The 18,598-nt window shown below is 36.1% G+C and overlaps 3 protein-coding genes across 4 annotated transcripts; 2 read left to right on the top strand and 1 right to left on the bottom strand.

Annotated features, from left to right (window-relative positions):
- The first annotated feature begins 2,000 nt into the window (after positions 1-2,000).
- LOC114713324 (serine protease SPPA, chloroplastic) lies at positions 2,001-8,521 on the top strand. 2 transcript variants are annotated; one of them, XM_028897942.1, is made up of 14 exons: positions 2,001-2,524; positions 2,746-2,929; positions 3,700-3,837; positions 4,506-4,676; positions 4,752-4,855; positions 5,032-5,099; positions 5,469-5,635; positions 6,272-6,341; positions 6,602-6,756; positions 7,353-7,458; positions 7,590-7,677; positions 7,768-7,911; positions 8,015-8,178; positions 8,307-8,521. In XM_028897942.1, the coding sequence occupies exons 1-14, from the start codon at positions 2,096-2,098 to the stop codon at positions 8,311-8,313; spliced, it is 1,995 nt and encodes a 664-aa protein (XP_028753775.1). In that variant the 5' UTR covers positions 2,001-2,095; the 3' UTR covers positions 8,314-8,521. The 2 variants fall into 2 exon arrangements, with proteins under 2 accessions (XP_028753775.1, XP_028753774.1); XM_028897941.1 differs by having other exon boundaries at positions 8,015-8,521.
- Positions 8,522-10,181: 1,660 nt separating this feature from the next.
- On the bottom strand, positions 10,182-10,739 carry LOC114713319 (basic leucine zipper 43-like). The gene has a single exon (XM_028897934.1). The coding sequence runs from the start codon at positions 10,737-10,739 to the stop codon at positions 10,182-10,184; it is 558 nt and encodes a 185-aa protein (XP_028753767.1).
- A 2,881-nt stretch (positions 10,740-13,620) lies between these two features.
- LOC114713325 (flavonol 3-O-glucosyltransferase UGT89B1-like) lies at positions 13,621-15,296 on the top strand. The gene has a single exon (XM_028897943.1). The coding sequence runs from the start codon at positions 13,662-13,664 to the stop codon at positions 15,054-15,056; it is 1,395 nt and encodes a 464-aa protein (XP_028753776.1). The 5' UTR covers positions 13,621-13,661; the 3' UTR covers positions 15,057-15,296.
- The last annotated feature ends 3,302 nt before the right edge of the window (positions 15,297-18,598 follow it).

The following is an 18,598-nucleotide window of genomic DNA, read 5'->3' as shown; positions in this document are numbered from 1 at the left end:
TACTTTAAGAAAATGATAATATATTTGTTATAACTAACTAATTTATTTAACTCAAATTAGTTATATAGCTCTAAATAATAATTAAGTAAGATCCATTCTGATCAAGATAGTTAAGCACATGGAATAGACGAGGGATTATATAGTTCTAAATAATAATTGAGTAAGATGATCAGGATAGTTGAGCACATGGAATAGACGAGGGGTTACAACTTATTTGGAGTCAAAGGCTGTAGGAAAGTAACAATATGCACCGATTTCTTCGTGGAGGCAACTGACAACATAAAGAACACCTGAGATATAGAAACCGACCAAGTCCTTAATATTACCTACCTCCAATCCTTAATATAAGAGCTAGTAGACTAATTTGAGTAGATTAAAAAAATAAATTTAGTTATTTATTTGTAATAAATAAATATTATCTTTTTTAAAATATCTTTGCTAATCATGTGTATTAGTTAGAACTACTATTTAATAAAACTTTTAACATGTGCAATTATTACAGTTTACTGGACTACTTTGAAAAACAAAAATAAATATGAAAAACAAAATAGACTGAAATTTTATATTTAAAATAAAATTGAAAGTCAACTAGTTCTTAGGGTGTGTTTGGATAGAAACCAAACCATGGTTTCAGAAGTGCTTTTACGGATTACGAAATAAATATGTGGAGGAGATTATCTCGTTTTGCGGAAAAGTGCTTCTGAAACCACGGTTTTGAGATACCCAAACAGGCCCTTAATAATATCATCATATAATGCGAGATTAGGAAATTAATTAAGTATGAGCAAGTTTATACAGAGATCAAACTAGTAACTATATATGCTTAATGGATCGCCAAATTTGCTTATAAAATCAGCTCCGAGTCTACATGAACTAATTAATCTCCACTAAAAATGGATCACAATCTCTTTCACTCTGATGGCTGGTGCATGTGCAGTGGAATACGGTAAAGGGGGCAGGAGGGGAAGGTTGAGAGAGTTAATGGGATATCACATGGCAATGAATTGTGGTACTGGGTTTGTGCATTAACTACCATCTGATACTGTGTCCTTCAAATGAGGCAGATTCTAATCAATAAGTCATGCTTGCTCTCAGGATACACCAAGTCGCTTTCCATCACAGAGACGCCCATTACAAAGCATCCCCCCATCCCTATCTGCATGTATAGCTTCCAATTGCAATTTCATTCTGCCTTGTTCTCCTCACTTTCATTTTTAGTTGTGATTCATAATTAATCCCTCTCCATATTCGTACTTTCCTGGTGTTTGAATTAGATTGGTTTTTTAAAAATGATTTTCCATGGTCTAAGATAACTAAATAAAAAAAGTTTTGTTTGGACATTACTTGAAAGCACCTTTTTAAAAGCTTTAAAAAGTGTTTGGATTGAAACAAACTCGTTTTACGTACTAACTTCATATATCATAAAAGAATTTTCATAAAATTAATCCAAACACCCTCTTATTATATATTTTTAACTGTTTAAAATGTTAGCTCGATATTTTATAAAATAAAACTATAAAAGCTACAGCTATTTCTTGAATGTTAAAAACTAATGTTTTACATAGTTTTTTTTAACCACCATAATGTTTTAAATAGTTAAAATATGATAAGAGTCATCAAATCACATTTTAAAGATTACGTTTTACCAAGTCAATATTTAGAAATTAAAATTTAATTGAGCTAAAGCTATAGTAATTAAATGATGATTTTTTTCTAATTAAAAAAATAATATATTTATCTAAAAAAAATTCAACTTCCTAAATAAAAACAAATTTAAGCAACCAGATTGCACAAATGTTACATAGAATAACTCCTCACATAGTTTGACAAAGTAATTTCCATAAGATTGTGAGACTCTTCATTCTATCAAATTAATCAAGAAAGAACTTTCTTTCTCTCTCTCGGGAATTATATGGAGAAGCTTTGCAGGAACATCTATAAACCGCGAGAAGAGATAACGGTAAACTGATAACAAACGACGACGTGGAGGGAAGTGAACCACGTCGCTCCTTCCCAGTGTCAGTTGGGTTGTGACTCCCTTTGATCCGTTTCTTCACCAGAAATGTCGTAGAACTGATCCTCCTTCCTCACAGAAATGTCGAAGCTGCTTCTCCACAGCCCTCACCTCAGCTCCGGTCACCGATGCACCACCTTCCTTGCCACTCCCTCCTCTGTCTCTATTGCCTCCGTTTCTCGCCTCCATTTTCGAAGTCGCTTCTCGGTTTCGTTTTCTTCTCAATCGCACCTTCGAAGTATCTGCCTATCTCAGTCCCGTCGAGACCTATCAGTTTGTGCATTCGATTCTTCATCTTCAGAGACTAAAGACGAGGAAGAAGCTGTCGGGAAGGATGGAATCAATAAGCAGTTTGTTCAAACTGCTGATGAGGATTATCCGACCGGGGAATTTGAATTTGAACCAGTTACTGGATGGAGAGGATTTCTAGTGAAGCTCAAGATGCTGGTTGCCTTCCCTTGGGAGCGTGTTCGCAAGGGCAGCGTTCTCACAATGAAGTTGCGCGGCCAGGTTTCCTCCTCATCCTTCGATATGAGTTTCTAGCTTTGAATCATTCCAAAGACTGTTTTTAGGTGTTTATGTCTTATTGGAGGAACTAACAGAAGGATAAGATAGCTAAGTTCGATTGTAGCCTTTTCAATCGCTGAATCAAGTTCTGCAGCTGTAAAGCTAGAATTAGCTTTGGAATTTTTGTTTTGGAGTATAAACGCGCTGTTCTCTCATTTGTTCAGATATCCGATCAAACAAAGAGTAGATTCTCTCGCGGATTATCTCTACCTCAGATTTGTGAGAACTTTCTGAAAGCAGCATATGATCCTCGTATTTCTGGTGTCTATCTCCACATTGACATTTTGAATTGTGGGTGGGGTAAAGTAGAAGAAATTCGAAGGCACATACTGAACTTCAAACAGTCAGGTATATTTAGTTTCACCTCCTGATTTCTATTACGGCGTTTTCAGACTAGAGTTTTGCCTGTTATGTTATTTCATAGGAGCTTAAATTGGTTTAGATCAAATGAAACTGGTGTACATTTTACCAAAAGAAAAAAAAAAATCTAAACCTGCATGCCAAATTAGATGTTATTGGAGAATGATACTTTTTTAATTTCTATGTTGCAGCAAATATGAAATTTGTAATGAATATTTATATTTGAATTGACATTACACAGTAACTAGGCTTATGTGTCCAACTTGGATGCAATTTAAATAGCATGTATTATAACAGCTTTCAATCTAATGGTCGTGTTTCTTGAAGAGTACATTTGTACGATAGCTTTTATCTAATGTAAACTTGTTTTTAATTAATGCTATTTTCTTAAGGCGTAGACTTTGCCTTTCCTGTTGGGAAGGAGGGATGTGGGACAGTGGGAGAACTTGCACACTGAAAAATAGAATGTGTTTGATGGCTAACAAGTAAGGTCGGTCATGGCACTTTAATTTGTAGAATTGCTTGTGTCGTTATCTTCCTATGCCCCTACATGATTGCCATTGCATGAATCACAAGTTATAAATTAAAATGCCGAGGTAGCATTTTCTAGGTTGTACCTGAGGTTTATATATCTAAATATTATAGTAGTATGCCCTTCCTCAAGTCTCCGCTGATATGTTGATTTGCTGAATGACATATAGTGGTGATTATTGATACTTGTGAATATCAATAGCATTTGTTGCTGATGCTACTTGCAGGAAAATTTGTTGTGGCTTATGTCCCTTCATGTCAGGAAAAAGAATACTACCTTGCTTGCGCTTGTGACGAGATATATGCCCCTCCAAGTGCCTATTTTTCTTTGTTTGGCTTGACTGTTCAAGCCTCATTCCTCAGGGGTAAGATGATTTTTCTTCTCTTGTCATATATTAAAGTAATAACTTGTTTTTATCACAATTCCTCGTTAGGAGTGTTTTTTTTTTGGGGGGGGGGTTTGCAACTTTAACGCCTCGTTTTATGACTATTTCCTACTTTTACATGATCTTAAATCTTGGCAAATGAGCTAGATAGATTGCCTTTTATGTCAGTTGCTTGATGCATCTGATGTTTATTTGGAATGTCAGAACCTGTTCTCACCTTGAGTGCGTTGTCTGATGTATTTTGAGGTAATTAGCTTCAAGACTTTTCCCTGATTCAAGGGGGTTGCATGTGAGAGGTTTCTGTATTAGCAGCTTTCAGAGTAATATGTGAGTACATAATATGTTGAGGTATTCTCCTTGAAAGGGAAATATTTGGCACATTTTTTTTCACCAACTAATTATTTGGTACTTGGCTTGATCATGTAAATATTCTGGTCTTGTTTATAAGCACAAGTATCATCCTAATGGAGGCAATCCTGATTATAAGCACAAGTTCATGTAAATATTCATTCTTTGCAGTTTTAAGCTGCATTAAAGGAGATTCATCAGTAACTACTTGCACTTATTTAAATCCTCTGGTCTCTGTCTACTTTTAAGAAAGTCATGATGAAACTAATTTCTTGCGGTCATTTATTACTTCTTTTCAGGTGTTTTAGATAACATAGGAATTGAACCACAAGTAGAAAGGATTGGCAAATACAAAAGCGCTGGGGATCAACTGGCCCGTAGAACCATATCTGAGGCAAATAGTGAGATGCTGACTACATTGCTTGATAATATCTACACAAATTGGCTGGACAAAGTTTCCTCTGCAAAAGGTGCACTTGCAATGAAAGTTTTAGTTTTATCTTAAAGTAATAATTAACTTCTGGGCTTTGAAAATTTTGATATAGGGAAAAAAAGAGAAGATATTGAGAACTTCATAAATGAGGGAGTCTATCAAGTAGACAAGCTGAAAGAAGAGGGCTTCATAACTAACATAACTTATGATGATGAGGTACAGTCTTATTTTACATGCATTTGCTACTTTGACTAGCTCACGGAGTTTATTGTTCTCACAGTTAACTACACGCACACATCTTATCAGAAATAGTTAACTTATTGTTTTCAAGGATGAGAGTGCACATATATCAAAGGAGGTTAAAAGGATGTGCAACATTGAATGTGCTGCAGGTTATTTCCATGCTGAAAGAGAGACTTGGAGTGAAAACAGATAAAGATCTTCCTATGGTGGATTACAGGTTATTTCCCTGATGCCCATGCCGATGCAAACTTGCATCTGTAATCTTCCAAGTCCTTTGATCATTTCTAAATATTAAGAAAACTTAAAAATCTTTATGTTTGGATTTTGATGTAAACTGGGAAATTGGTATGGATGAAAATGGACTTATAGCTACCTTCATATTGTTAGGAATTTTTTCTTTTGCACTCATACAGACAGGAATCTTCAGTTCTCCTATATGTGGCATATTAATGTATATTTCATTTTTATGGTTACTTATTCTATTCTACTGATTCCCTGCTCAAAGTTGCTCTTTCTGTTTAATAAGAACCTGAAATTAAGTCGTGTTAACTGTCCAAAGGTAAACTTTTTGCGTGATTAATTACAGAAAGTATTCCAGAGTTAGGAAATGGACCGTTGGAATATCAGGTGGTAAAGACTTGATAGCTCTCATCCGAGCCTCGGGGAGTATTAGCCGTGTTGAGGGTCCATTAAGTGTTTCCGGCTCAGGGATAGTTGGGGAGAAGTTTATTGAGAAGATTCGCAGTGTCAGAGGTACGCTCAATATTTTAACTTCTCTAAGATTACAGAGAAGGCCAAGTAGAATTTGCTATAGATGTGAAATGTTAATGCTTGCCATGCTCCACTACACATTATAGTGATATAAACGTACGTACCAATATCATAAATATTCTCCTGTTTAGCACAATTATACACATCCTTACAAATGGATGTGAAGCAAAATATTACATTTCTATACTACAAAACTTGTTCAGATGTATGGTTTCCTCCCCAGCACTCGAGGCCTGAAAGTGGAGTATGTAAACTTTGTTATAACAACTTACGAGATTTCTCAACTCTCAGTCACTAAGGCAGAGAGATTCACCGGCTAGAGAAAATTTGAAGGAGACAAGTAAACACATATAATTCCGTACATAATAAATATATTTTTAGCAGAACTGCTCATTTTTTATGTTCAACCAAGTGGAATGTGGGGATTCAATTCCATTCATATGCATGCAACAGTAAGACTGTAACCAGGGGGGTTGCCAAGATCTTCATTGTTCATCTTTGGTGTGGTTTAACAAACCCGAAGCCTTTGACAGTATTCTTGCAGTTTATTCTCGCGAACTGGTTATAAAATGTCATAGTCTGCCTCCTGGTCACATGTGATGTTTTCTTGCTCCTCAGAGTCCAAAAAATATAAGGCTGCTATTATCCGAATTGACAGTCCTGGAGGTGATGCTCTTGCGTCTGATCTGTAAGTGCTGGTAAATTTCCCTCCAAGTTAATTTTATGTTTGAAAATAGCTCTGTAGATATGGGAATTGTAAGAAATTGTTGACTATTCGTTGACACTTTTAAGAGTTAATCATATCTTTAGTGATCTATCTAAATTTTAAATAAATCTCTCTTAAGGACTGGATTCTAAGTATTTTGTTGATTTTGCAATGAAGACAGGAGAGTGTGAGAAGGACAACCTGCTGGTTCAGCTAACATACTCTTGCGTCATGGTCTGCAGGATGTGGAGAGAAATCAGACTTTTGGCTGCTTCAAAACCAGTCATTGCTTCCATGTCTGATGTGGCAGCAAGTGGAGGATATTATATGGCAATGGCAGCGGGAACTATTGTTGCAGAAAGCCTTACTTTAACTGGTTCGATTGGAGTGGTTACAGGTGAGCCTAGTGCTTTGATAGGGAAAGAATTGGGGCATGGAAATCGGATAACTTAACTAAATCTAACACTAATATTGTTGATCTTGTTCAAATAAGTGAAAATATGGAGAACCAAAGGAAACGTTGTGCAAAGTTTCCTACGAACAACATGCACGTTAAAAATGATAAATAGATGAGGAACTTACATATACGCATTTGGAAGTCTACATTGGTATTGCCCAATGTGGGACTTTTTTTTTACGGCCCACACCCCCCCCCAGAGAGAGAGAGAGAGAGAGAGAGAGAGAAACCAAAACCCCACGCCCACACACTCTAATTCTCTATGCACATGGCACTGCGTGTTTTATTTTACGCATTAAGAAAGAGAAGACGAAATAAAGGCATGATATATATTGAACTACTAAACCCCTCATAAAATGGGAATTAGCATCCTCTGCATTCTATTTTTGACCTAAAAGCCATTTATTTCTTTGAAAAATGCAATAGCATTTGGGTAATTTTCTTAAAAATGAATTTCGTGGGAAAAAAAAATTAAAATGTCTTCCGTATCGTATGTGCAATTTATAATCTGTTGCTCTGATTACATTTTCTTATAGGAAAATTCAACCTGGGTAAACTGTACGAGAAGATTGGATTTAATAAAGAAATCATATCAAGGGGAAGATATGCCGAGATACTTGCTGCAGAACAACGCCCTTTTAGGTAATATGACCTGGTAAAAATTCTTGTGGAGGAGAGAATATTAACCAGCATACCATGCCAAGTTATTTGCTCGTATATGATGAATGTGGGGTGGAGAAATATTTTTATCTCATCTTCATTTGCTTGTGCAGAACGGATGAAGCCGAGTTATTTGCCAAATCTGCACAGCATGCTTACAAGCAATTTCGAGATAAGGCAGCATTTTCCAGATCCATGACTGTATGTTTTGATTATCATTCTAGTTCTCCGCTTTCTTTTCTTCCTCCCTATAGATAGATTCAAGTGAAAGCTACTATTTTTTGTCAATAGGTAGATAAGATGGAGCAGGTTGCACAGGGGAGAGTTTGGACTGGTAAAGATGCAGCTGCGCATGGTTTGGTTGATGCTATCGGTGGCCTTTCTCGTGCAATTGCCATAGCAAAATCGAGGGCCAACATACCTGAAGACAAACAGGTTTATTTGGAAATGCCTTTTTAGTGGCCAATGTGTATATATGGTTATATGTTGAAAATAATGAGTTTTCATGGTGATTCTGTAATTGTGGGGGACATGCCAGGTTACAATCGTGGAGCTCTCAAGAGCCAGCCCTTCCCTACCAGAGATTTTAAGTGGCATTGGGAGCACCCTAGCCGGAGTAGACAGAACATTGAAGGAGCTGTCACAAAGCTTGACACTTTCTGACGGGGTTCAAGCCCGGATGGATGGAATCATGTTTGAGAGGTTGGAAGGATATCCTTATGCCAATCCCATATTGACATTGATAAAAGATTACCTTAGTTCCCTGTAGCCCTTGTTGATAATTTATTACATCAATATTTATTCTCATATCTCTTTTTCGTCCAAAGAAGGAGATGACTTAGGGTGTTCCTCTTCAACACTCACTGTTGCCCATCGTTGTACTTGTCCAGTTATCCTCTTAGTCGTCTTCCCCAAATGCCAATCCTTGTATAAGCATATAGCATCAGGTCAAAAAAATTATGCGTACAGCAAATTTCCTTGAATCCATGTTGCAATAAATAAATAAATATATAAGTATATTATATTATATTTTCCGAATGAAATACATGTTGCTTTATTTCCTTGATAATTCCTGATTATTTATGAGTATTCCGGCAACTGATGCTCTCTTCAGCTCAGATTACGAAACCGTGGGTTGATGATAAAGTAAAATAACCATGAAAGATAAGGAGCATGTTTGCAGAATAATTTGTAAGATTATTTTAATGAATGATAAAACTATCAATTTTAATAATATTATATGAATTAAATTTATGTTAATAAAAGTATTATATGAATAATAAATTTTAGGAATTAAATGCGTTTATATTTTTCAATTTAAAGTAGTTAAATTTCCAATAAAATTAAATAATATGTAATTTGAACTCTTCGAAAATTTTATCTTTTAACATGGCTGTGACTGAATTTCTTTCTTCTTCTTTTTTAAACTGTATAACATATAGAAGATTTAAAATAATATGTAATTTTAATTTTGTCTCTTAATTTTAAAAAACATATTTTTAATCCTTTAACTTTAAATTATTGGTCACGAATGAATAATGATGGGTTTTTTTTATAAGAATCCTGATTGTTTTTAAAATTAAAGTTAATATGTTAGCATCTAAGAATGTTTTATTAATATTCAGATCTCAATATCATTATTTTTTTTAACTATTTTAAAATAAAAAACTAAAAATATATTTTTTTAAAATTAAAAAAATAAATTAAACCTTATATAAAATTAAAAAATCAAAAGTAGACTTTAGCCGGAAAAAAAAAGGAAAGAAAGAAAGATCATCATTGTCCACCAAAAAAAAAAGGCCGCGGAGTCGGGAAGAAAAACTCGTAAAATTCCAACAGCGGACAACCACAACACGGGAAATCAATTACAGAGGCTGCAAGTGGCTTCCATGGCGCCACCATTGTCATGTCATCTCGCCCAAAAGGTTCCCATTCTTCCCAAAATCACTTCTAATATCAAATAACATCCTTTTCGCTCTACTTTGATCTTATTTGTCTTTTACCGTTCAAAATCAGAGCACACCATAGGATGGGTAAGTTGGCGTATAAACCCCAAAACGCTGAGAGTTACAGAAGGAAAAAAGAGAACAAAAAAGAAAAGACAATCTGCTTTTTTCATGATTTCAAGCACAAAGATGCATTATAACTTGAGACGGGAATTCAGAACATAATTTTTGAAATGAAGCTCTTCAGTGTTACATATTAAAGCCTTTCCTTCACAAATGCTCTGGTGAGATCTCTTGTACACACAAACACCGTCGTCTGGAGAATTTCAGAAAAGACAGATAAGATCAGATTTCATCATGGATCCCAGGTAGATCCCTCTCACGAAAGTTAGTCTATGAAAAACACACGAGGCCTCATTCTAGGTGACTATCTCATGCATGCCTTGGATAAATGAGACACGCTCACTTCAATAATCTCATAAAAATGGGCATGAAGCATGGTGACTGATATGTTTGACGAAGAAATAGAAAACCTTTTTTAATTGTGTTAGGGTGTGTTGTTTCTCATTTCCATTAACTGACTTGCGAAATCAAACTATTTCGAGGATCAGACCCTTGATTTAATTGCAATATTATGAGTTTAGACAATAATATACGTAAAGCACACAACAAACATTTGCTATTAGAATTCAATCGCTTCTTCATCGTAATAAAGTTCAGTCCTATATCTTGGAAGTACCTTAATAGATGTCAATAGCACTATGCCTGCGAAACCTCGGCTACAGGGCCATTGGGGATTAGCAATTCGGAGAGGGCTTCTTGCAGAGAGGAAACCTTCTCCTTAAGCTGAACATTCTGCTGGAGCATTTGCTGATTACATTCCAGTAAGCCGATGATCTTTCGAGAGAGTTGATCATTCATAGTTTGCAGATCATTTACACGAAACTGAAGGGATTCTATTTGTTGCTTCTTCCGTATTCGCGATTTGCGCGCAGATTCTCTGTTAGAAAGCATTCTTCTTCTCTTCTGATCATCAACAATGGCTTTTACTTCATTGTTGTTACTGTGAAGGGATGCATCTGGAGAGGATTTGTGCCGTTGGATTTGATTCAGACTACTAGGAAGGTGATGAACTTGTGAGTAGTAAAGTGGAATGTAATGTGAGCTTTGAAATTGATCCAAATGAGCCAAAACATGGTACTCTTCCACTGTTTCCATGTTCAGAATGGGTTTCTCTGTTGCAGAAGCAAACTGGGGATGCTGGGTTGAGCTTGAACTAGGTATTCCATAGAGTTTCTCAGCTTCATGGCCCTCCATGTCCCAAAATCTCAAGGTTGGTGAGAGAGAGAAAATAAGAATATATTACCTGAGGTCTTCAAGACTAATCAGAGATGCAAATCTCAGAATATAAAAGATAAAATCTTTAATGTACCAAGTAGCTGAATTAAACAGAGGGGGCCCTTAAAGATATTTTTAGATAACAATATCACTTTCGTTGCAGCATTAGAAGACATTAGTGTTTCTTGGCATTCAAGTAACTTGAATTATGCCAAGTGCAGTAGTGCAACTTGCTTATGCAGAGGTGGAAAGTTAAGAATACGAGTAGGATCAATCGAGAGTAAAAGTAACATATATATATGTATATGTATTATGCTTGGAACAACTTTACTCTATTGAAATAATTCAATAATCAGGGGCGTATATGTATAATTGATATGCAAAAAGAGACAAGAAAGTAGATAATAAATGCAGCATTATCTTAATTAATCGCTCAAGGCACTGCCCTCGTCGTTTTCAGACGAAATAAGGCTAAAAAACGCGGTAAGATAGCAATAAGAGAAAGATGGCCAGGACCAGAATTAGCAAAATTCCATCCTTTAATTTGGGTAAAAAGTGGGCTGGCTTCTTTATTAGAGGTAGAGGACAGCAAACTGTAAATGAAACCATAATTGCACTTAACCAGTAAAAGACTAAAAGGTAGTAAAAGTTTTGTGTAGTTCAAAGGTGGGTGATGACAATGTTACGTAACTTGCACGCCATTATATCAGAGATTGGTGCGTGAAATATCTCAGCTTGAGGCCTTCAATAGGTCCCTGACAAAACGCGCACACGTATGCAATACTCCTTAGTTATTACATATCCATTTGTTTTTATTATAAGTAATTTGTAACTCATTTTTATATATCAACAAATTTATCAGACAGATAAAACTTCTCAAATTTACTCTTATTGAAGGTTTTTTCTCCCTTTGCATTTACAAATCGTTTTCACCTCCCTCTCTTCTTTAAATCTTTCCAACAAGAATTAAGTAAGAGTAAAATTAAAAAATAATAATTAAATATCTTATAAGTAACTTATATTTAGAATCAAGAATTTTCTTTACGAATAATTTATAATAAGAACCAAAGTAGTACACACATCGGAAATGTTAAATCAAAAGCCCAAATCCGCAGTTGTGTAGAGACCCTAAATGCACAGTAAATAACAAGCATCTGAGACGTGGATTTTGAAATTAGCTATGATTGAATTAAAATTCAAATGATGAACTGCTCAACAAGGGATATGATCTTCCTTCTCAATAAACGGACCAAGCATCATTTTAATCATAAGCGGTGGAGTAGTAGTAATAATAATAATAATAATCATCAATAAGATAGTGAGATACGAAAATTCATGCTGCCACGGATTTAAGCACCTGTTTGATGTAAGAAGAAATGCTCCTACTACTTTTTGATTAAGAAATAGGTAAGATATATATAATAGCTATCATATTTTTAAAATCTGCTAGGATCATTATCGTCAGTGTTAAAATTTAATATTTGGCAGACCAAGAATGTTTTTATTTGAAAAAACAGAAACTCTCAGACACTGTTCAGATTTGTCATAGAATTGTAATAGAACAAAATGCACTAGTTATACATTGTAAAATAATAGAACTTATTCTTCGAATCTAAATAATGCACAGGAAACTTGTATAGTCTATAGACTATAGCCACGTGGGATAAAAAGGCGAAGAGATGTCGGATAAAAAGGGCTATGGGTGGGGCGCCGTCTGACAAATGTCTCCATTAACCTTTTTTCCCGCTTATTATCACTGTCATTATGTTAACACTCAATGACTGAAGTCTACATTTACGAAATATTTAAATCAAATTTTAAATATTTATTTATTGCAATTCTAATTTATTCAAGATTTAGGTTGATATAATCTTTGATCTTTCAAAGCTTATTCTTATTTTGGTTTTGGTTTCTCAAGTTTCAAGTTATAGATTTTGGTCCCTCAAAGGACAAAATGATAATGATCTAAGTTTTTATTGGATTATAGGATCAATATTATAAATAAAAAGAAACTTAAGAAATCAAAATTTATGATTTAAAACTTGAGAGAACAAAACTAAAATCAAGACAAACTAAATGGACTAAAGTTTATATTAACCCTAAATTTTTAAATATTTAAATTTATTTATATATAATTTTTATTTAATATTATAATATGGTTATGGATCTGAAATTTAAGTGTTTGTTTGAATCAGCGATTGATAAACACTTTTGAACATTTTAACGTAAACCGTTATAAATTTTTTTTCCATATTTTATAAACCATGACAAAAGGATTACTCATTTAATATCAGAAAGGAAGTGGAAACTTTGTAGTCCCCTGGCCTTATCGGACGTAAAGCTACTTCCATAGTTCATGCCTATAATATTTATATTTTTTAAGAGGAGTTTGAATTAGTTTTTTAAAAATAATTTTATGACGTTAAAGATAAAAAAATCACAATTAAATATTCTAGAATTTGAAAAACACGTATAGAGACATATGACAATTTTACTATAATTTTTTATAATAATAATATATCATAAAGTTATGAAATCCACAATAAAATTGTCATGGCTTTTGAAATGCGTTTTTCAAATTTTAAGGTTTTTTTTATGATTTCTCCTAAGATAAATGTATAAAAAAATTTATTTTAATTGGTTGTGGGTCCTCCAATTACTTTCGTCCTGCTTTCGCTTTCGGAAGGGAGTCATGGATGATGTAATAAGTCAACATAAAGATATTAAAAAATAGAGATGGCGTCAGGAGTGACGTGGGAAGCCCCCCAGAAAGAACAAAAAGGTTCCAAAAGGAGTCGCAGCTCTGCTTTCCAATTTCCGTCACTCCCTTCTTATTCATAATTTCATACTTCCCCTCAATTCAAGCTGTCCTCATCTTCCTCCTTCTACTGCATCATCACCATGACTCCTTCACGCAAACCCCTCCATGTCCTTGCCTATCCATTCCCTTCTTCCGGCCACATTATACCTCTCCTTGATCTCGCTAAACGCATCGTTTCTCGCCGCGTCTACGTCACCGTTTTGATCACCCCTCCCAACCTCCCTCTGCTCCAACCTCTTCTTCTTTCTCACGCTCCTTTTCTTCAACCCCTCCTCCTCCCCGATCCTCACCAGAAGCGCCTCTTCCCTCTCGTCTCCTCCATGCGCCACCTTCACCACCCCTTCCTTCTTTCCTGGGTTCAATCCCATCCTTCCCCTCCCGTCGCCATCATTTCCGATTTCTTCCTCGGCTGGACCCGCCACCTTGCCCGTGACCTCTCTATTCCTCGTCTCGTCTTCTCTCCTTCCGGCGCCTTCGCCCTGTCCTTCTCCTACTCTCTCTGGCGCCATCTCCCCGTCAATCCAGACCCGGGCAGTGCCACCTCTCTTATTTCCTTCTCTAACATTCCCAACTCTCCGGTATACCCTTGGTGGCAAATCAATCGTCACTATAGGGAGAACAAGAAAGGAGACCCGGAATGGGATTTTCACAGGGAAAATATGCTGGACAACATAGCTAGCTGGGGTATCGTGTTCAACACATTCTCTGAATTGGAGCAAGTTTACCTGAATCACATGAAGACCGACCTCGGGCACGACCGTGTGTGGGCGGTCGGTCCCGTTTTGCCGCCCAGGGATGGCGACGACGGGGGCTCCGCCGACCGAGGAGGCTCCAGCTCCGTCCCGTGTCACGATTTGATGACGTGGCTCGACTCTCGCCCCGACTGTTCCGTGATCTATGTCTGCTTCGGAAGCCGCACTGTTTTGACCAGCAGCCAAATGGAGGTGCTGACCACCGCATTGGAAGTGAGTGGGGTCCAGTTCATTCTGTCCGTGAGGGGCCCAGACGAGAGACACGTGGGGCAAGACGTCGGCGTCATCTCGGAGGACTTCGAGGAAAGAGTGAGAGGAAGGGGTTTGGTGATCAGAGGGTGGTCGCCACAGCTCGCCATATTGGGTCACAGAGCCGTGGGTTCGTTCCTGACGCACTGTGGGTGGAACTCGGTGCTGGAAGGGCTAGTCCCCGGAGTAGTGATGGTGACGTGGCCGATGGGTGCAGACCAGTACACGAATGCGAAGCTGATAGTGGATGAACTGGGTGCGGGACTTCGAGCCGCCGAGGGGATAACGGAAAACGTTCCTGAGGCGACGGAGCTGAGTGAGGTGATAAAGAGATCGTTGCAAGAAAATAGCACGCAGAGAGCACGAGCGAAAGAGCTAAAGAAAGCGGCTTTAGAAGCGGTGGCACCAGAAGGAAGCTCCCAGAAAGAGTTGGATGCTTTGGTGAAGCACTTTTTCGAGCTTGGCGATCTTTGAACGCTTTCAATAGCTCCTTTTTCATGTTTCCTGTGAGATGCTAATTGTGTTTATGAAGCTGATCGTCGCTCTGGATGATTGTAATTGTAACTGTATGAGTATTCATTTGTGTAGTGGAGTAGTCATGGTGAAGTGGCATGCCAACAGGGAAAGGCTTACTTTCTACTCCAAATTCTACAGCAGTTCTACTAGAAGAGAGGACATTTCTTAATCAAGACAGCACATCATGGTTTATATTTCTTGCCCACCAGAGTTATTTGCTTTGCTGTTGTCCCACACGTAAGCTAATACGTCAGCTAATAGTTTGTCGGCCCACCCGTGAGCTGATATCTACCCGTTATTAATATAAAATTCAGTTCATTAATTTGAAGAAATAAAAAAATTACTAAATTATTTAAATTATTTAAAGCATTTGTATTTATTATTTTTAAATTAATTTACCTCACTTATAAATTAATATATAAGTAGTTTAGTTTTTAATAATTTTCTTATATTAATCAGCTGGATCTTATATTAAGAGCTGTGTTTAACTAAGAGGGAAAGTTAGTATAAAACACCCAAATGCAAACCCATTTATGATAAGGAAGATTGCATTACAGCTTAGCATCAATGTGTAGTTGAACCAAAGGGGCCCAAAGAAAGGGAGTCTTCACTCTCCAACTCCTCCACGCAGAAAGATCAGAAATTTGAGTATTCTTATCTCTCAGCTCATATATATATATGAGCAATGCAGTTTCAGTAAAGCCTGGATTAAGCGTAAACCAGAAATAATATACATATAAAAACATAAAGAAACAGAGGATCTTGGCACCCTAGGACACTTTACAAAAGCCCAAAATTAATGCCAACAACTTCGCTAGAGTCATCCCCAGAGTTTGATGCCTACATCATCATTCATAGATTTTTTTTCCGGCAGAAAAAACCAAACCAAATACTAAATCGATTGTGACAGTAGTTCGAACGTCAATTGGCCAGACAAGAATCAATTCGAAGCCAGACCGGTCATATTAAAATAAAATAATTTAATTAAAAATAAAAAATACAACAATATTAATAATTACTAATTGTTATGAATATTATGTGGATGTCTATTTATCCATTCCTCTTTATTTTCTCCAAATAACTTCCACTACCTCCACCATCTATTACTTCTCCATTATCCATTACTCTTCCACTATCCATTCACTCTTGTAACTCACCTCTATTCACATTCATGGGATTGATTATCCACTATTTGTCATTTAAAGACAATTGTAAGACTATACCTATTAATAGGGCATGTTATTTGTATTGTAGTGCAAGTAAAGAAATACAAAAATTCTCTCATTCTCTTGTCTTCATCTTTCTCTATTTTACTTTTGTGGTTTCATTTTAGATCCATTTCATAACACTAATAACAAAATATAAGGAAATATAAGAATAGTTTGATTGTGACAATAAAAAAGTGCAATAATATTGAGAATTTTGATATTTACAATACTTCAATAACTAAAATTAATAATAATTGATACTAAAATCATTATTAAAATTCATTCTAATTTATAGTGATTAAAATATTAAGAGCTGAATTAAAAAAAAAAAACCAATAGCAACATAATTGCTCAAACAAGTTCATTACTAGTTTTCACTGATTTGACCTATTCGACATTGGTTCAACTCTTGATCGGATCACTTGTCGGTTCATTAGTTTTCCAATTGAACTGGCCGATTTGGTCCAATTTTTTGTTTTATGATTTTTTTAAATAGCGTAGATGGATTGATGTGCATAAACAAAGAATAACACCGTGTCATAAATTCCTACAATAATAAAATCTCGAGGACAAGATATGTTTTGTTTTGGTTTTTTGTTTTTTAAATTTCCCAGCTAACTAAGGTCTCTCCAGAGTGATATAATCAATAAAAATAAGTTGGTCTTACAACATCTATAATGGCGAGATAATGTTAATAATTAATATGTATAATATATCATTGATTTAAAATATGTATGTAGTTCGCTGGCAAAAAAAAAAAAAAACATGCATGTAGTTCGCGTTGGGATTGAAAAAAAGAATATGTAAATTCCGACTAAATCAAGACATCGTCAAAAGAATCCCATTTTTTATCTGACATTTTTGGTGTTTATGTTACGTTGTTGTTGTTGTTTTTTTTTTTTGGTAACAAAGAGGACCAAAGCCCAAAAGGAAAAAAACTAGAATAAATGGGGACTAGCTCCCAGTTTCACAGCTTCCACAATTGCCCTTAGATCATCAAATAAGGAGGATTCAGATAACCCTTTCTTGGCTAGTGCATCAGCAACTCCATTACTTTCTCTGGGAGTTCTTTGCAGCTTTACCTTCCAGTTGTATTTAAGCATACTTTGAATTTCTCTGATCATCAGATTGCTCGTGTTGCAAGAATTTTTTTTCTAATAATAAGTCTATAACATTTTTTGCATCTGACTCAAGCATAATCTGTCTGAATCCAAATTGCCAAGCTATGTTTAGGCCTTTATAAATAGCCCATTCCTCAGCCTCTTGTACATTGCATTTTCCGATCTTATAGGTAAAACCAACTATCCAGTTGCCATTATGATCTCTAAAGACCCCTCCACATCCGGCCTTGCAAGAGTTTTTGACCATTGCACCATCAACGTTGATTTGGATCCATCCAAGTGAAGGGGGAGTCCATTTCGAATTCAAGTTGACAGGGTCTTGCTCCACTGCTTGGTGATGAACTTGCTGCAAAGTATAATTCTGCCATATATTAAGGATTACACTTGCTGGATCATGAGGCTTCTCATAATTTTCAGAAAAGATAGCTTCATTTCTCCAACTCCATAGTTTCCAAACAGCCACTCCCCATAAGCATTCCTAGTTATCAGGTCCAAATTTGCTAAAATCATTAGACAGATTAGCAGCAATCCAGTCTTTCAGAGCAAGGTTAAAGAAAGAGTCCCAGTACATATGGTTTAAAATACTTATCCACAGGGATTTGGCATAAACACAATCGCTCAAGATATGCAAGAGATTTTCAGTTCCCTCATTACAATAGGTACATACTGGAGATGTCTGCCACCAGGTGCTTCTCCAGGCATTTGTAGGAAGTCTGTCATTAAAAGCACGCCAAAGAAACACTCGGATTCTTTCTGCTCCTTTCCACTTCCAGATGCGTTTATATATAGGACTATAAAGAGAGATAGGATTTTCCTCCAGCAGGAAGTAGGCGCTCTTGATGCTGAATTGACCATCACCCGTAGCATTCCAAATTAAAGTATCATTTCCAGCTTCTTCATTAGGAGGTAAACGACTGGCGGGGTGCTGAAGAGCATCTGTGTTAATTATTTTTTCAAGTCTTTTAAAGTCCCAACTTCCATTTAGAGTCCAATCTACAACTGAGCTTTCAGTTTCTTCACTTGTAATCTCCCTCAAACACATATTTTTAATTTTCTGGTTTGCAAAAAGCCAGTTGTCATTGAAGAAGTTTATGAGTTTTCCATTCCGCAGTTGCCATTTGGTACCTTCTGTTACGTTGTTGTTGCGGTCGATAAAGGATGGCTTTCATCA

This window comes from Neltuma alba, unplaced genomic scaffold (genome assembly GCF_004799145.2).
Source record: "Neltuma alba isolate B1F8T4 unplaced genomic scaffold, ASM479914v2 tig00011422_pilon, whole genome shotgun sequence".
NCBI lineage: Eukaryota > Viridiplantae > Streptophyta > Magnoliopsida > Fabales > Fabaceae > Neltuma > Neltuma alba.
This window is presented reverse-complemented; position numbering and strand designations above follow the sequence as displayed.

Coding starts and splice junctions, on each gene's coding strand:
- LOC114713324 (XM_028897941.1), top strand. CDS start 2,096: ATGTCGAAGCTGCTTCTCCACAGCCCTCACCTCAGCTCCGGTCACCGA. Junction 4,856..5,031: donor ACATAACTTATGATGATGAG/GTACAGTCTTAT, acceptor AATGTGCTGCAG/GTTATTTCCATGCTGAAAGA. Junction 5,100..5,468: donor CTTCCTATGGTGGATTACAG/GTTATTTCCCTG, acceptor GATTAATTACAG/AAAGTATTCCAGAGTTAGGA.
- LOC114713319 (XM_028897934.1), bottom strand. CDS start 10,739: ATGGAGGGCCATGAAGCTGAGAAACTCTATGGAATACCTAGTTCAAGC.
- LOC114713325 (XM_028897943.1), top strand. CDS start 13,662: ATGACTCCTTCACGCAAACCCCTCCATGTCCTTGCCTATCCATTCCCT.